Here is a 19,245-nt window from a genome sequence, read left to right on the forward strand (position 1 = left end):
AATCCCGGTTATGATTGTTACAATAGTTTTATTAACTCTGTTTCACATACTTACAACTGAAAACCTACTTTTGCCTACCCTGTATGTATCCCTAAGACTGTCAGCCACTCCAGGGGTCCTCATTTCACCTCTGTAACTTGTTTCCTGAGCTCATGCAGTCCAGCTGGCTCAGCGGTTGAGTGTTGACCTATGAATCAGGTTCCATTCCCGGTTGGGGCATATGCCCAGGTTGCAGGCTTGAGCCCCCACGGAGGCAGCCGATCAAGGATTCTCTCTCATCATTGATGTTTCTATCTCTCTCTTCCTCTCTAAAATCAATAAAAATATATTTTAAAAAATGAACCAAAAGAGGCACACAAAAGGACAAAGGTGCACAGCTACATATGAATTTATTTGTGTAGTTACCCATATGTTAAAGCCAAGGTTCAAACTCCAGTATTTGTCAAGATTTGATATATCATTAGCTAGCAGTCTGTCATTCAGCTTCTGGTGTTACTGCACTATAAAAAGATAAAAAGTAAATTTCTTGAATATTGAAAACCCTGTCCCCTTCTCTCTCTTTCTCTGGAGCAGCCCACACCTTTTTCCCTCTTCTTCCCTCAAGGTGCGTACCTTTGCTCGCTCTCTCCCCCCTAAGCTCCAGGGGTCCTCCTTTTGCCTCTGTAACTTGTTTCCTGAGCCCATGCAGCCCAGCTGGCTCACTTTTTCTACTTCTATAACTTTCTAAATAAACTTTCACTTGTATTTGAATAAAAAACAAACAATGAAAAAACCTCTGTTCCATATAAAACTTTTGTACAAATTTGTTAATGTGCAGCTTATGACTTTATTATTCAGCCTCATCTATAGAGTTAGACAAAACTTTGGGAACTGAAATTAATAAACTAAAAAAAACAAAATGTTTATCATTAGGGAAATGAAGAAAGGGGTATAGAGAAATATTTATTTGGGTTGTTATGACAACAGAATAAGCCATCACAACAACATTCTTTCTTTTCCATCTGTCAGACTTTGGCTTGACACAGCTTAAGAAACACTCAATGTCCATCCTAAAGATGAAACGGAACAAAAATGTTATTCTAGATTTGATAGATTTTTGGCTCCACTTAAAACCCTTTTATAACTCATACAATATTTGCCACAACTCTGCTATTTCCTCTTGCAGTGGGCAGACTCACTAACAATGATGAGTAAATAAATTGTGTGTTAGGGGGAGGATGCAGGCAACAGTGACTACAGGCGTAAATCAGGCTGAGGTCCACCCTGGGATGTCACAGGGCCATGCACTGAGTGTGTGGCATGCCCTGTTCTCATGCACTCCTCTATGGTGTTGAAAAGATTGGGGCTATGGACGGAAACCAGAAGAATGAGGCGCTTGCTTCCACTGCTGGCTGAACAGGGCCAGGAAGGGGTGCACGTGCAACGGGTAGAGAATTGTGCCAAGTTGATAAGGATGAAAGCACCAGCTCAAACTTATGTGGAAGGCTTTCTTTGTAGATTTTTTCAGGTCAAACTACTGGCAGCCAGCCACTGCCTCCCAAGCCCTAATTGTCAGGACTTAACCCAAGAACCCTTGATTTCCTATAGCTCTTTTCCCACAAACCAGAAAGAGCTGGGTGTTTGTTGATTCCTCCTGGAGGAACCCCCTTAGGTGGAGCAGCCCGGAGGAGAGTAGGTGGGTTCTGGCTTTCCTGCTCGGTAACCTCACATACACGATGCTCTCTGGTGGGGTCTCTGTGCTCTGATTAGTAGCTATGTCAATGTCTTCCAGGTGAGCCAGACTTGGCTTGTTAGTGGAGGGGGTGCAACTGAGGTTGGAGAGCCCCCAAAAGGAAGGCTGAGCCAAAGCCCCCAGAAGTATGCAGTTAAAGCGACAAGAGAGGTGGAGAACATGCCCCGACTTCTGAGCCTAGGTCTAGGCCTTTCTAAGATCATCCTTTCCCCACCCCCAAAGTCAAGCCTGAGAATGTACAACTAGAGACAGTGGGGCACTGAGCACAGCTGCCAGAGAACACAGACAGTTACTAGAGTGTGATGAAACCTGATCCCGGTCACTGAAGGGTTATTACTCATCCTTGGCTTCCAGGGCCTCAACCTTGAGAACTCTCTGGTCTGAATTCCCCAGGGTCCAGGGAGCTTGGAGAGCTGCCCAGCGCCCAGCACCAGCTGCAAGCTCAGAGACAGGCCTGCTTCCCAAGCTGAGCTGATGGAGTGCCCAGGGAGTACAGTAACGGTGACATCGAGAGTGAAGAGCTGGAACACAGGGTGGAGCAGGCTGGGAGAGCCAAGTGGCTGCCGTCCAAAAGCAACATCATCAAGGTGACCAGATGGCGTGGTGGTGGGGGGCTGGATTCCATCTCCCACCACGCCCCCTGATGAGCTCCACATTCATGTGCTTTGTCCTTTCCATTCCTTCTCTTTTCTTCTTCCTCCCTTTTGTTTTCCAGAGTTGAGAGGCGTATTTCCTCTCTGAACCACAGTGCTTCAATTTTTGTGTTTTGGCAAATGGCCTTCTCTCCAGATGGACTCCTCAGCTGGCCTCGTCTGCTTCTGGCCGGCGGGCCCTCTCAGCCGGGCCCACATCGCAGGCTGTCTGGAGCTGCAGCTGCCACTGAGGCTCCTGTGCCCTCAGTTCAGAGCGAAGAAGGCTCTGCTCAGCCACAGTGAACTGCTTTGTGCTCAGCCTCCTGTCTCCTCGTCCTTGTACAGGCAGCTGCTTTTGCCTGGACTATGTCTGAGGCTCAGGGGGACCACGCCTGTGCTGGGAGTGAGTGCCCTCTCCATCTCCAGGACACAACCCTCTAGCGAGCACTCACAGCACTACTGGGCGGTTTGTTCTCTTCCCTGTCACCCCACTGTACTGAGAGCTCCTTGAGGGCAGCTCTGGGCCTTTCCCCCTGTCCCCAGCACATACATGGTAGAGTGCCCAACACAAAGTAGAATGAGTAAAAAGTAGGCCCAATACCAGGTAAGTGTTGCAGAGCAGTGCAGGCCTACCTCGTTCCACACCACTCGTGTGCTTCCGAACCTGCATCTTAGATGCCCACTGACTCCCACTGTCACCCCAGAGGAGCTTCCTCTGAAATCCTACGCCATCACCTACCCCCACCCTGGCATCAGACAGTCCAAGACTGCCTGCCATTCAAACACTTTATCAGAAGTAGCCAAGGTTGTACCTGAGCTTGTCTGCGATGAAGATGACCCTCCTTTCCAGAAGCAGGGAGGCAAAAACACAGAGCAGGTGGCGGATGCTGAGAGAAGAGAAGAGGGACTCAAAGTCCACATGTTCGAGCCGGGAGTCCAGTGGGCGGCACAGTTCAATCACCTGCCAGGAAACAGGAGCAGCCGTGAAGGGCCCGCCTACTCAGCCAGGCCGCTCACACAACAAGTCGTTCTCTGCAAGGGTGGCCCACTGGCAAGGTAAAGGGGAAGGAAAACGAAAGGGATCGGGAAAAGAAAGAACCCAGGACACTGGGGGCAGGTACGTGTGGAAGGGAAGCTCGTGCCTCGCACTCAACCATGAGACTGAGGACAGTTCGGACGGAGGTGGGGAGAGGACGGCGGAAGCAGTGCCCTTGGATCAAAGTGGCCCGAGGCTCTCCTGGACTCCCCATAGAGTTCTCTGGCTGTTGACTGTGTGCTGTCCCTTAGAGCCCCGCAGGTGAGCGTGGGTCTCAGGAGGAAGTATCGCCTGGAGGTATGGAGTCACAGGCTCACTCAGAAGGACCAGCAGGTCCGAGCAGCACTTTCTAGACTCACCTCCTCTAGAAGGACTTTCTTAAAGGACCAACCCCATCCCAACCCCCTGATGTGGAGCCTTTCAGCGCTTACGTTGAGTGTGTGTCTTCTCATTCCGTATTTGCTGTTATGTTCCTGAACTCATCGTGGTCACTACTCATGTGTATGTTTTTTCTCTGTAAGGAGCTGGCTCCTTCACAGAGCACAGACTGGTTTTCACTCTCAGCACAGTGCCTGCTCAGGGCTGTCCATGCAGTGGGCTCACTAGTGCTAACATCCCCAAGGCCAAGCCGCCTGCATCTGGTGTGGGATGTTTCTCCAGCCACAGGGGACTGCTCTGCTCTATGCTGGGAAATTGGGTTGTTCCAGAATGTCCCAGACCCATCCTCCCCCTCCGCGCCTCCGCCCTGGCTCCACAGGTGACTTGTTCTGCCAGGGACTTTGGATCTAGAGACCCAAGTCTGAGACAGATATGCCTCCTGAGGTACCAGAGCCACATAAGGGGAATGGGAAGAATGAAAACCAGCTCCTGCATCAAATGCTGGCCCAGCAAGGACAGGAGCGCTCTCAGAGTCTAAGATGAATAAAGAGTAGTCCCTGAGCTTGTCTTCCCTAAAAGTAATGTTTTACATAATCAAGTTACAGAGGTGATGCAGACTAAAAACATGAACAGGTTCATATACAATTCAAGAATGCAATGGGCCTGGCTGGCGTGGCTCAGTGGTTGAGCATTGACCTATGAATCAGGAGATCAGGGTTCAATTCCCGGTCAGGGCACATGTCCAGGTTGCAGGCTCAATCCCCAGTAGGGGGCATGCAGGAGGCAGCCAATGATTCACTCTCATCATTGATGTTTCTCTCCCTCTCTCCCTCTTCCTTCCTTTCTGAAAATCAATAAAAATACAAAAAAAAAAAAAAAAAAAAGTAAAGAATGCAATGAGCTATACTGAGAAACCAAGAATGTTCGTGCAGGTCCCTAACCTGGAAGGCCAACATCATGCACAGAAACACATGTGCTGCCATGGCGCAGTCCTGGGGGTTGCTCTCTGGGCCGGAATTCTGGGCTGGATGCACTGGACTGATGACACCCGAGGGGCAAGAGGACACCACCGAACGTGACAGCCCACCAAAGGCCAGCCCCTCAGAGCACTCGGACTTGGCTGTCTGGGCCACTCTCTCCCCCAGGAGAGGAAAGGAATCTGACCACTCACCTCAGTTCCCGTTCCTGGCAGGAAGTTCTTGACAATGATGGTTTTGCCCAAGGCTGGGAAAGGGGCTTCCATGACACTCCTCATGAGGGGCTGTACCAGGGCAGGAGAGATGCCTCGGCGTTTTTCCACCTCATCCAAGATCTGCAAGGGTCAGAAAAGCAGCTCAGCCATCCTGAGCCAGGGCACCAAGGTGTTGCCTGTTCCAGATGCAGTGGGCCTGCCATGTAGACTGAAGAATCATGGGAAGCCCTGCTGTCCTCATCAGACCAAGCTTACAGTCTCTTTTACCCTATGTGTTATTACCCCAATTCTCCCCGCTCTGTCATTACTCTCTTTGCCATGTGACTTTTGTTTTTAAACAGGTTGTCTTTTTTTTTTTTTAAAGACGTTTTTATCAATATTTTAGAGAGAGGGGTAGGGAAAGGATAGAGAGATAGGAACACTGATCAGAGAGAAACATCATTGACCAGCTACTTCCTGCATGCCCCATACTAGGGATCGAACCCGCAACCCAGTAACTGAACTAGTGACCTCCTGATTCATGGGTTGAGCGCTCAACCACTGAGCCACACTGGTCTGGCTTCCATGTGACTTTGTAGTTCCTCCCACTAAAGGGGCGAAGTATAGTTCCAGCCCCCCTTAATTTTGGGTTAGACCATGTGAGTTTTTGGGCATTCTCAGTGGGAATAATATACAAATATGCTAAAAGCCACTGAAGTGTATATTTTATTTTACTTATTTTTTTTTGAAGTGTATATTTTACTTTATTTTATTTTTTTATTTTTTATTTTTTATTTTTTTCCAGGATGGTACTCCCCAGAACCTGCGCCCCTGTGGGCTCTGAAGTGTATATTTTAAATGGGTGAATTATATGGTGAGTTGTATCGCAATAAAATTGTTACTATAAAACTTCAAATGCAAGACGCTTCACAATCTATTTCAATTTAAATGCCATTTATGGGGGTGGGGAAAGGTAGGTGAGGGTAAAGGGGGGGATAAATAGTGGTGAAAAGAGACCTGACTGTATATCTATACAATATACAGATGACATATTATACAACTGTACTCCTAAAACCTATATAATTTTATTAACCAATGTCACTCCAATAAATTCAATAATAACTTAAAAAAAAACCCCAAAACCTCATACTTCAATTATACCTTAATAAAACTATAAAAAAATTGGGAAAATAAGCCATTTATAAGAATATCACGAATCAACCATGTCTGTGTTAATGAAGACTCCATAAAACCCTAAAAGAGTGGAGTTCAGAGAGGTTCCAGGTTGGTAAACACGTGGAAATGCAGGACACCGGGGAAGGCAGATCCCAGGTAGTGAGATCCCAGTCAAGTCCTTTGTCCATTCTGACCACAGCGTCCTCATCTTTAAAAAGAGAGGTTGTATGTATGACCAGATAAGAAATCACCTGAGTTGGAGGAGACCGGGAAGATGGCGGCATAGGTAAACACCGGAGACTGCCGCCGTGGACAACCACTTCAAAAATACAACTAAAAGTCGGAGCGGACATCAACCAGAACCACGGGAAGGCTGGCTGAGGAGAGTCTCTTCAACTAGAAGCAAAAACAACAGCATTCCGACGCTCAGCGGAGGCGCAGTGTGGAAAATTTAAAGGTACGGCGGTGCGGTGGTGAGGGTGCGCGCGCAAAGCGGGCTGGCGGCTGAGGGCACGATTGTCGTTTTCAATCAGGAGCGAGTCTCAGACTCTGGGCTACAGATCCGGGCGAGTCTCTAGGGACCCAGACTCAAACGGGAGAAGCGGGACTGTCTGGCTACGGCCCCTCCGAGGTTTGCAGCGGTTGTTGGGACAGAGAGGCAGAGCCCCTGGGGACGGACTGAGAGCGGCCATAGCTGCTCCCTCCCCCCGCCCCGTTGAGCCCGCCCCGCCTAGGCCCTGCGCACAACCATTTGCCAACCGCCTCAGGCAAAGGCTGGAATAACGCCTCCCCAGAAGACAGACGTTTTCCACAGCTGATTCCTACAGCCAGTCGGCCTGGTGGTCAAATCCCTCTAGTGTTAACTACAACAATTAAGGCTTGGCTAGAACAAGACTGCGCACAGAGACCACAAGGGGGGGCACCAAGAAAGCATATAAGATGCGGAGACAAAAAAACATGACAGAAATGGAAGATATGGAGCTAAGAATCGCAATTTTGAGGGCTTGCCATAAATTTGTGCAGAGCCTCACGAAAACTAATGAGACCCTCGATGCTACGATAAAGAAATTAGAAAGTAAGCATACACGGACTGAAATAAAGAATATTATACCCAATAGCAGACCAGAGGAGCACAAGAATCAAACCAAAGATTCGACAAAAAACACCCAATTGGAAAAGCAAAATGAAAAAAGAATCCGAAAGTGTGAAGATAGTGTAAGGAGCCTCTGGGACAGCTTTAAGCGGTCTAATATCAGAATTATTGGAGTGCCAGAAGATGAGAGACAGCAAGATATTGAAAACCTATTTCAAGAAATAATGGCAGAAAACTTCCCCCACCTGGAGAAAGAAATGGACTTACAGGTCCAAGAAGCGCAGAGAACCCCAAACAAAAGGAATCCAAAGAGGACCACACCAAGACACATCATCATTAAAATGCCAAGAGCAAAAGACAAAGAGAAAATCTTAAAAGCAGCAAGAGAAAGAGGCTCAATTACCTACAAGGGAATACCCATACGACTGTCAGCTGATTTCTCAACAGAAACTTTGCAGGCCAGAAGGGAATGGCAAGAAATTTTCAAAGTGCTGAATACCAAGAACCTACAACCAAGATTACTTTATCCAGCAAAGCTATCATTCAGAATTGAAGGTCAGATAAAGAGCTTCACAGATAAGGAAAAACTAAAGGAGTTCATCACCGCCAAACCAGTATTATATGAAATGCTGAAAGGTATCCTTTAAGAAGAGGAAGAAGAAGAAAAAGGTAAAGATACAAATTAGGAACAACAAATATGCATCTATCAACAAATGAATCTAAGAATCAAGTGAATAAATAACCTGATGTACAGAATGAACTGGTGATTATAATGAATCAGGGACATAGAAAGGGAATGGACTGACTATTCTTAGGGGAAAAGGGGTGTGGGAGATGCGGGAAGTGACTGGACAAAAATCATGCACCTATGGATGAACTCAGCGGGTGGGGAGTGAGGGTGGAGGGTGGGGTGGGAGCTGGAAGGAGGGGAGTTATGGGGGGAAAAAAGAGGAACAAATGTAATAATCTGAACAATAAAGATTTAAAAAAAAAAAAAAGAAAAAAAAAAAAAAGAATATCACATGTACCTATTCAACCCTTGATATATGGCTAGTCTGAATTGAGATGTGTTGTAAGTGTAAAATAATCAGTGGATCTCAAAATACAAAATAAATAATGTAAAATATCAATGACTTCATGTTGATATCATGTTGAAATGATAGTATTTTGGATATAAATAAAATTTGTTATTAAAGTTAAAAAGATAATATGGTAGTTCCTTAAAAAATTAAACATAGAATTATCCTATGATCCAAAAATTCCACTTCTGGGTACAAATCTGAAAAAATTGAAGGCAGAGACTCAAACAGATATTTGTATAGTCGTGTTCATAGCAGCATAATCCATAATAAAGAGCTAAAAGGTGGAAACAACCCGAATGTCCATCAGCTGATAAATGGATAAACAAAATGTGGTGTATACATACTGTTCCGACTTAAAAAGTTAAGAAATTCTCACCCAGGTTCTAAGATGGATGAACCTTGAGGGCATGCGCTAAGTGAAATAAGCCAGTGACAAAAGGATAAATAGTGTATGATTCCACTGACATGCGATGTTGGAGTAGTCAAATTAACAGGGACAGAAAGTAGAATGGTGGTTGCCAGGGGCTGGTGGATGGGGGTGGGAGGGAATGGGGAGTTAGTGGTTAATGGGTACAGAGTTTTAGTTTGGGAAGATGAAAAGGTTCTGGAGATAGATGGTGGTGGTGATTGCACAACAGTGTGAATGAACATAATGTCAATTAACTGTACACTTCAAAATGGTTAGAATGGTAAGTTTTATATTATATATATTTAGCACAATAAAAAGAAAATAATATGGCAAAAATTGTTGAAGAATTTCATAGGGAGGGGGAGACAAGTCAGGGGAAAAATATATTAAAAGGCTGCTCAGGGGAACAATAATGAAAAATGGTTGGGGAGCACAGGGCCAGTGGAATGAGAGTGCCAGTGCTCGGCCCAGGCCTTTGGAGGCCTTTGGAGGCCTGCCTTTGAGTTTTTGCTTGCCTGCTTGTGCCTCTGCTATAGCCGTAAGAAGAGCAGACGTGGGCCAGCTCTCTGTCTAAAGAGGATGACAGACATGTGGCCCAGACCCAACTGGACGTGCAGCCTAAAGCAGATCTGCCAGCCCAGATCAGCCAACCCCCGCCTACTCCTAGCACATGAGGGAGCCCAGTGGAGATCAGCAGAGCCAAGCCCTGACCTGCATGTCTGTGAGAATAAATGATTGTTGCTTTCAGCCACTGTGGTTTGCTATACAGCATTATTGTGACAATATTTAATGATAAACCTTCTTCAGAGATTCTAAGAGCAGTTCTTATCCATGATTTCTATCTGGACAAAAGAACAAATTTGCCATTTTTGTCATCCTTGTCCCTCACCTGAAAATAGCTTGAGTTCTAGGGATCAGTTTGCCAAAGCTCTGTTTCTAATTCTACCCTGAGTATTTGCTGTACCGTCTTTGGCAAGTCATGACACTACATTCTTAAAATATCCCTGATCACAAAACTGACGTGAAATCCCAGGATTGTGCCTCACGCAGGCATGATGGCATGTTTACTTGCTCCACATCCCCTGCACAGGACATAGCAACGAAGCTCATGTGAATTCCAAAGCTGTCTTTGGAAGCTAACTCACATGAGCTGTTTTACTTCCAGCTTTTTTTCTTTTTTTATTAAAAAAATTTTTTTTCTTTATTGATTAAGGTATTACATATGTGTCCTTATCCACTCATTGCCACACCCCGCCCCCCGCCCCGCCCCCCCCCCCCCCCCCCCCCCGCCCCCAGCTTTCTTTTCTTTGGGAGGAGCAGGAAAGGAGAGAGAGAAACATCTACCTGTCGTTCCACTTACTGATGCATTCATTAGTTGATTCCTGCATGTATCCTGACTGGGTATTGAACTTGCAACCCTGGTACATAGGGATGACGGGCCGACCAACTGAGCTATCCGACCAGGGCTACTTCCAGCTTTCACATAAGTATTCTCACAATAACAAACGCTGTGACCTACAGCCTTATCTCTGCCTTTAAACCCATGCCGAAGACTTGCAGGAGCAGCAATTTATAAATGACCAACTTTAATATAGAATGATTACCACCAGTGGAGTGGAGGCAAGGGCATGTCTCAGATTACACGGATACTACTAATTATTTCAAACATACTTGCATAGAGTGTAAGTTCTATCTGGCAAGAGGTCACACTCTATCAGCATAATTCAGGCTTCCTCTGAGGTTGGTGGAGGTGGGGCAGGAGGCAGACTTTTGTTTTGGAATGCTTTTTAGGAAATGCTGCCTCACACCCATGGACAGTAGATGTAAGACTTCAATTCTCCAAAAGAAAGCTCAGACTGAAATAAATGCTGAAGGATTTTATATAAACTTATGAGTATCTCCAGTTAATATAGGAAACTTAGCTATATCTGACTTTTGACATTAGCATGATATAGCATAATAATCCCTTATACACCAATTTAAAATACTGCGGCGGATGGGCCAACTCAATATGGCAATTCCTGTATCTTGGTATATTAGCAGAAGAACAAATTATATTAAGATTTCAATAGACTTGCCGTAACCGGTTTGGCTCAGTGGATAGAGCGTCGGCCTGTGGACTGAAAGGTCCCAGGTTCGATTCCGGTCAGGGGCATGTACCTTGGTTGTGGGCACATTCCCGGTGGGGAGTGTGCAGGAGGCAGCTGATCGATGTTTCTCTCTCATCGATGTGTCTAACTCTCTATCCCTCTCCCTTCCTCTCTGTAAAAAATCATTAAAATATATTAAAAAAAAAAAGATTTCAATAGACTTAGGGCATTATTACAATAACAAATCATATACACATAGCACATATACACATATGTACATTGACACATATACATACATACATGCATCATAGTGGGTTTTTGTCCAGCAAAAGCAAATATGACCAAAGATAATGCTTAGAAGAAAAAAAATAAAACATGGGAAATTTTGGGAAGATCCTCTGCCCCTCCCATCCTTAGCTACAATTACTTTGATTCTCTCTCGTTCCCCAGTTTCTGAGCCCTGACCTTCATCAACTGTTATTTCCTGATGCAATGATAAGAGACTAGAGGCCACTGTGAGGGGAGGAGGAGGAAGTGGGAAGGGAGAGTGGAGAGTTAGATTATAAAAGTACCGGAAGTTGGGGGTTTCCTGTGTCCTTCTGGGCCCTGCCTCCTTTCTCTGAGGCCCAATTCCTCACCTTTGAAAAGAGGCTGAAGCATCCCAGGCGGCTCACGATGCAGTAAACTTCAGGAAGACGCTTCCCTTTGCCACCAGGCTTTTTGGAGAGAAATACAGGAAATCATGAGTGCTACCAACTTCAGGGAAGGAAAGAACCCAAAGATTTCTGAGTGCTATCGTTTGTCTGATGTTTTCATGCACCATACCTTCGGACAACTGTTGTGAACACAGTAGGTGCTCAACATGACCTATGTATGTAATCATAATTTGTTTACCCAAATCACTATAGTTCTTTGTAAGGAACTACATGTTTATTATAATAAACTTTTAAATAAACTATATGTTTATTATATTGATAATTCCAAAGGAGAAATAATTTCTGAAAATCCTTTTTGGAAACTGACTTTTAAGCTAATTTTCAACAAAAAACAAAATCAATCTCAATACTTTAATTTTATCAACAAAAATTATGATCCTACTTAACTTTTTCAAGGATTATCCATACTTTTTAATCAGTAATTAATTCAACAGATACTTACTGAAGAGCTACTATGTGCCATGCATTACTCTTTTTTATTTTAAGAATGCTTTTATTGATTTTAGAGGGAGAGGAAGGAAGAGAGAGATAGAAAGAGAGAGAGAGAGAGAGAGGAAGAGAGAGAGAGAGAGAGAGAAATGTCAATCGGCTGCCTCCTGCACGCCCTCCACTAACCTGGCCATGTGCCTGACCAGGAATTGAACTAGTGACTTTTGTTGCATGGGACAATGCCCAACCAACTGAGCCACACCGGCCAGGGCCATGCATTATTCTTTTTTAAAATATATTTTTATTGATTTCAGAGAGGGAGAGATAGAAACATCAATGATGAGAGAGAATCATTGATCAGCTGCCTTCTGCACGCCTCCTACTGGGGATCCAGCCTGAAACCCAGGCATGTGCCCTTGACCGGAATCGAACCCAGGACCCTTCAATCTATAGGCCAACGCTCTATCCACTGAGCAAAACTGGCTAGGGTACATTATTCTTTTTTTATTTGAATAGATTTTTATTGATTTTAAAGAGAGAAGTGAAAGGGAATGAGAGAAACATTGATGTGAGAGAGAAACATCGATTGGTTGTCTCCTACACGCATCCTACTGGGGATTGAACCCATAACTTGGGCATGTGCTTTGATCGGGAATTGAACCCATAACTTTTTGGTGCATGGGATGGTGCTCAACCAACTGAGCCACACAGGCCACGGCCATGCATTATTCTTGACTCTAAATTATATTAGCCTATTTCTAAGACTAAAATCATTCCCAGTAGAAAATGATGTGTCACTACTAAAGATTTTCAAAGGAATGGGCCTCAGAGGACAAGTTTTCAAATGTTTTAGCACAGTCAGTATATTGGGATAGTTTATGACTTTTAAAGGCTTTAAAGGAGACACTTGATCAATTATTTGCATCATGAACAATTAAACCAACCCTTTTCTGTTCTTAGCCCCATTATGAATGTTCTCACTAAGGTACCCAGGTCTGTTTAGCATGTTTTATTAGAAAGAACATTTGGTTTAAGAAAAGAAAGTCTTTTACTTGGTGGGGAAAACATTAGAGAAAGTATTTTCTTTCCAAAGGAGACATCATCCAATGCAACAACTGTTCCCGTCTGTCAGTAAGATTCAGCTGAAGCCCCCAATCTTCCTCCATATTCTTTTTAAAAAAAAATGTATTTTATTGATTTTACAGAGAGGAAGGAAGAAGAATAGAGAGTTAGAAACATTGATGAGAGAGAAACATCAATCAGCTACCTCCTGCACACCCCATACTGGGGATTGAGCCTGCAACCAAGGTATGTGCCCTTGACCAGAAATGAACCCGGGACCCTTTAGTCCTCGGGCCAACACTTTATCCACTGAGCCAAACCGGTTAGGGCTCTTCCTCCATATTCTTAACCATCCTGGTTAACCTGCCACACCGCCTGTCCCTTCTCTCGTGGCACATGGTGAAACCGTAGGAAGCCAGCACTGGCTCTGTGCGGCACTCTTGCTGACTGAGAAGCAAATGTACTAACCAGCAGTCTTCGGCAGTAACCGAACCTTCTGCCTCCGTCTTCTCCAGTTAAGACAAATGAGAATGTTTCACTGTGGTGGGGAAAACCAGAGTACATTATGAAGCAAAACAAAACAAAGACACACCACGGTGAGTGCTGTAAACATTCTGAAGGAGGCTGTCCATCTCTGGCTGGGACTCGGGTCACCTCTCGCTTTGGAGTCTGTCAGGGACAGGGAGCTCTACAGTGTCACTGTGTCCTCAGAGGATTTTTTTTTTTTTTCACTCTGAGATCTCATATAATTCTATCACCTGAGCCATCCCAGGACACAAAACAGTCATTTACTGAGCACTGATTGTGGCTACTGCCTTCCATGAGCATGAGGGTGAGGTTGCACGCACTGGTCTAGGGATGCGACTCAGTGAGGGAGAAGCTGACGAGTGGGACAGTTCTGGGCCCCCTCAGAACTGCCCTGGCTGTGGCATTTCCAGGGGACCATCTGTTCAGAGTACCTCCAGGCTTGGACTGTCCTTAGAGGCTGATGGGTCAACTTTGAGGAACACAGCAGCCCTCAAACATTTAGGATACACAGCCTACTGAGTTTGGTCAGTTGCTGAACATCTGATAATAAAAATTTTATACCTAGCCACATGGGCTAGAGCAGAAATGTGAACTAATCACAGTCTGACTAACAGCTGGAGGGCTACTGAAGAAATGCCTCAGTGGACCTGGGCAGGATGGGTGATGGGCAATGTTTCCCTAGACTAGGAATGACCTTATTGCCCTTCACAAAGGCTCATGAAGTAAACAAATGCGCAGAACGAGTGAGCAGCCTGGGAACCTGCATACTTAGCAAGGTTATTCTTATCATCGGGAAAGTTTTAAAAACACTGGTGAGGGAAACCTCAGCCCAGGCCCATAAAGATTGCTTAATGGTAGGCCTGACTTAACGGGGTCTGCCATCTATGACCCCATCTTTAGTTCTCGCATTAGTCTTTTTAAACAATATATATATTTTTATTGATTTCAGAGAGGAAGGAAGAGGGTGAGAGAGATAGAAACATCAATGATAAGAGAGAATCATTGATTGGCTGCCTCCTGCAGGCCCCCTACCGGGCATTGAGTTGGCAACCGGGGCACGTGCCCTTGGCCGGAATTGAACTCAGGACCCTTTGGTCCACAGGCCAACACTCTATCCACTGAGCCAAACTGGCTAGGGCATGTCTTAGTCTTTGAGGGTGGGGAGGGGAGATGCCAGCACCTACCTAGTAAACTGCTGGACAGGAGTCCAATCCTTGGCATCGGGGAAACAGAACTGGGGGATGGCCTTCAGCTGGTCCTCAGCCTCTCTCATGAACTTGAAAGACCTTTCCAGCTGCAGGGAAAAGGGTGAGAGAAGGTTGGAGAATAAACCATAGCATGGGAGAATGAGACAGACCACAACTTCAACCTTCCCACAGTCATGACCGCCACCTTCGAATCCCCTTCCTTGGAAGGGTTTCCAGCTCATTCTGCTGAGGCCATTTTCTCCCAGGCCAGTTTTAACAATGGTCTTATGGGGGAAATCAGGAGGAAAAACAGTGTGCTTTAGAGAAATGTCTTCTATGCCTACCATTCTGGAATATAACTATTTTAATCAATAAGGAAAATCTGTCATAGCAATCCCTTCCAAATAGGAGCCTCAAATCAAGTCTTCAAACCTCTGGGCCCAGACAAAGCTGCCTGTCCTGCAAAGAAGTGAACAACACTTCTCAGCGAATATATCCAGTCACATTATATCATACAGTGAATTCAACTCACGTCAGAGTCCTTGAATGTCAAAGCCAGAAGGAAAACAGATATCATTCAGCCTCACAGTCTTCTTTGAGAGATAAGAAATTAAGCCCTGAGATGTTAAGTCATCTGTTCATGATCACACAACTGAGCTAGGAGTAAACCTGATATAGCTTAGTTGGTTGAGCGGAGTCCAATGCACCAAAAGGTCGCTGGTTCGATTCTGGGTCAGGACACACGCCCAGGTTGCAGACTCTGTTCCCAGCAAGGGGCATGCAGGAGGCAGCCAGTTGATGTTTCTCTCTCCCCCTCTCCTGTCTTCTCTCTCTAAAATCAATAAAAACATTTTTAAAAAATGATCTTAGTCTCTAGTTTGTCTTTCTCTCTCCAATTTATCTGACATCATAGACTAGGTGAGCATCATCTTATTTAAAAACAGAACAAATGAATAAAGTCTGACTTAGAGATTATATTTAAAGCCACGAGTTTGCTTATTTTGTGTATGAACAGGAATCTGCGCTTCTAATTTTTTAAAATTTTAATTAATTATTTATTTGTTTGGTTAATCCTCACCCAAGGATATTTTTTTCCATTGATTTCCAGAGAAAGTGGAAGTGGGGGAGGGAGGGAGGGAGGGTAGGAAACATCAATGTGAGACACATGGATTGGTTGCCCCCCAAATGTGCCTGGACTGGGGCCAGGGTTTGAACCTGTAACCCAGGTACATGCCCTTTACTGGGAATTGAACCCTCAACCCTCTGTTGCTCAGGCCAATGCCCTAATCACTGAGCCACGCCAGCTAGGGCCACATAAGCACATTTACAGGGAGTAGCACAAACAGATCCCTCTCACAAATACAGCCAGTATCACAGATGGCTAAAAAATATCCCAGTCTCCGTAAATTGTCATAAAGAACTGCATGACAGCAAACATCTTATGGAACATGACAATGATTCCTCGCATGCAAATATGAAGTATAAACCTTGAGTACGGTGACTATAGGAGTGGGACATAAAACTCAGGAAAATGAGTTAGAAAAGAGAAGGAGAGCCGAAACCAGTTTGGCTCAGTGGATAGAGTGTCGGCCTGCGGACTGAAGGGTCCCGGGTTCGATTCCGGTCAAGGGCGTGTACCTGGGTTGCGGGCACATCCCCGGTGGGAGATGTGCAGGAGGCAGCTGATCGATGTTTCTCTCTCATCGATGTTTCTGACTCTCTATCTCTCTCCCTTCCTCTCTGTAAAGAATCAATAAAATATATTTAAAAAAAAAAAAGAGAAGGAGAAAGAAAGAGGAAGCAGTTCTTCTGATAGAGTGAGCGGAGTGAAGGAAGTAGATATAAAGTAGCCTGGCATCAAAATACATGTATGGAATGGTCACGATAACATAAAAAATACATTTAAAGAAACACTGGCCACAAGACATATTTCCAGCAGGAGGAGGTTGTTAACTAGATTAGGGTGCTCACATAATGAAGCATTATCTAATTTTAAAAATGATGATTTAGAATTTGCAATCCAGGCATGTGCCCTTGACCGGAATTGAACCCGGATCCTTCAGTCCACAGGCCATTGCTCTATCCACTGAGCCAATACATATTCAATTTGTATTGAATATGTTTATAAATAATCAGTGGTTTACAAAACATGATTAAAAAATATACATGTACAGGATGGGACAAAGACTATTCAGTTGTGTGTACATGAAACACAGTTTATTCTTATATTACTCTTTAGTAATTTACTGTATTATTTTCTATATGAACAACTATAAACCTACTTTTGCCCCACGCTGTTTTGCCAGAAAATCATAATATGAAAAAAGACTAGAAGAAAACACAACAAATGCTGTGTTGATCTCTATGGAATGAGATTATAGGTGACTTTTTCTTTTCTGTTTAAAATACGTTTTTATTGATTTTAGAGAGAGAGGAAGGGAAAGGGAAGAGAAAGAAATAAATATGGATGTGAGAGGGAAACATCGCTCGGCTGCCTCCTGCATAACCCCTACTGGGGATTGAGCCTGAAACCTGGGCATGTGCCCCAACCAGGAATTGAACCGGTGACATTTTGGTGCATGGGTTGACACCCAACCAACTGAGCCACATTGGCCAGGGCCACTTGTTCCTTTACACATTTGCTGATTAATCTCTTAACAGTGACTATGCAATTTTCCAGGCAAAAAAGTTTCAATGTGGATGTCTAGCAGTCTGGAGATTCCAGGTTGGAAACTAGCATTCAATAGTGACGGTGATTAATTCTTAACTAATTCATGAACTAATGCCTTTATTCCTGTAACACTGATTAAGTACTGCCATATACAACACTGTGTTTGGCCCCAAGGAGTAAACAGGATGACAGGACAGTCCTTCCTCCCTTGGCCCTCGCTATGTGTGGTTCTCAATGGCATTGTGAGTCAGTGATAACCAGCAGCCTCTCTTAGCCAGGGGACATCGTCCCCAATCTAGGCATGTCCATAGCATGGGGGTTTTCACGGGATTGTCCCTAGAAGTCAGCAGGATGAAGGTGACTCTGTGCCAATTTGGCTCATTTCATATATGTAGAGTTTCCATCCTAAACTCCAAGAACAGGGCTCTATTGCAGTGCTGAACCACTGCGGTGGGACAGAAGGAAGCTGACCCAGGAAAGGAAGGGAGGGGCAGCTGGACCCTAGGCCTCACTTGGGCGGTGATGGCAAAGGAAGGCCCTCAGGGGGCCAGGACACAGGCTCCTCTCCACCTGAACACCCTCAGCCTTGGGTCTGCATGAACCCTACAGGGAGAGTGTCACATGCTACCTCCTGAATCTTTTGTCTGCTTACCTTTTTAAAAAAAATATATTTTTATTGATTCCTGAAAGGAAGGGAGGGAGAGAAAGAGATAGAAACACCAATGATGAGAGAGAATCATTGATTGGCTGCCTTTGGCACACCCCACACTGGGGATCGAGCCCACAACCCAGGCATGTACCCTGATTCATAGATCGACGCTCAACCACTGAGCCATGCTGGCTGGGCTGTATGCTTATCTTGTGCTCTCCTGTCAGTGTGAACAGAAAACACATTTTGCTCATCTTTGAAACCTCTGGGGCTGAATGCAATAGGGTTTCAGTAAATTCTGGTTGGATTGAACTAGAATGTGATGGAAACTCTTTAATACTGCTGTCAAAGCCTAAGAATAATTACATAGTATTGGCCACGCCATTTGAGGCTTTATTCAGGGCCATTTCATTTTAGGTGCCATGATTTAATACATGGGTAGAGCCCAATACTCATAGCCATGAACCCTGTTAGAACAGAATAGGATTCCTGTATGTATGCACATACAGAGGTGCACGGTACATATACAGATGTTTATTAGCATGGCAACAAATGTGACACTCCTTAGGGAGAGCTGTGTGGCTGGATGGGAAAGAGGCTTCTAGAATATGTTGGGAAATGTGGTTGGGTAAGGAGACGGGGGAGGGGGGAGGAAGGATGGTACAGTTGGCACAGAGACCACAGGAATTCAGGATGTATTTTTGATCACATGCTGAGTCCTTGGCTCTCACCTCCTGTGACCTCCCAAATTCTCCAGCAGAAGTTTCTTCATGACATCCCTAATTAGGACCCAGTGTTGAGATTCTGGACACTACATGATCCTCAGACTCCCACACCTCCCTGAATCCATGAGTTCTGCAGTCGCCTGGCAGGCCACAGAGGCCGGGCCCACCCAGTACCTTCAGAGGGAACTGCTGGGTGAGTTCTGGCACGTAGGAGGCCCCTGCCTGCTTCTTGTGCAATGACACGACTACAAAGTACTCGAAGAGCTGCCTCTCCTGGTACTCGATAAGCTCTCGGTCAAGTGATGAGTATCTTGGAGCCTGCTTCAGGCGGGACTTCACATTGACCAGGCGTCGGCTATGAGCTGGGGGGGAGGGGAGAGGGAGAGAGAGAGAGAGAGATAGAGTCTGAAAATGACCCATTTTCCAATGTGCAACTGCACAGAGCTGCAACAGGTTATGTAATTCCCAGCTCAAAGTAC

The 19,245-nt window shown here is 45.1% G+C and overlaps 1 protein-coding gene across 3 annotated transcripts in view; it reads right to left on the reverse strand.

Annotated features, from left to right (window-relative positions):
- Positions 1–19,245, reverse strand: part of DENND2A (DENN domain containing 2A) — a 103,670-nt gene that overhangs the window by 16,340 nt on the left and 68,085 nt on the right. For all 3 annotated transcript variants that reach the window (XM_070424031.1, XM_070424032.1, XM_070424030.1), the window contains 6 exons: positions 18,941–19,128; positions 14,719–14,828; positions 13,475–13,544; positions 11,438–11,515; positions 4,950–5,090; positions 3,177–3,325 (listed from right to left, as the gene is read on the reverse strand). In XM_070424031.1, the coding sequence (XP_070280132.1) occupies positions 3,177–3,325; positions 4,950–5,090; positions 11,438–11,515; positions 13,475–13,544; positions 14,719–14,828; positions 18,941–19,128 (736 nt within the window). The remainder of the gene's footprint in view (positions 1–3,176; positions 3,326–4,949; positions 5,091–11,437; positions 11,516–13,474; positions 13,545–14,718; positions 14,829–18,940; positions 19,129–19,245) is intronic.

Source organism: Myotis yumanensis, unplaced genomic scaffold (assembly GCF_028538775.1).
Source record: "Myotis yumanensis isolate MYYU_CA2020_CCGP unplaced genomic scaffold, mMyoYum1.0.hap1 SCAF_9, whole genome shotgun sequence".
In the NCBI taxonomy this organism is placed as follows: domain Eukaryota; kingdom Metazoa; phylum Chordata; class Mammalia; order Chiroptera; family Vespertilionidae; genus Myotis; species Myotis yumanensis.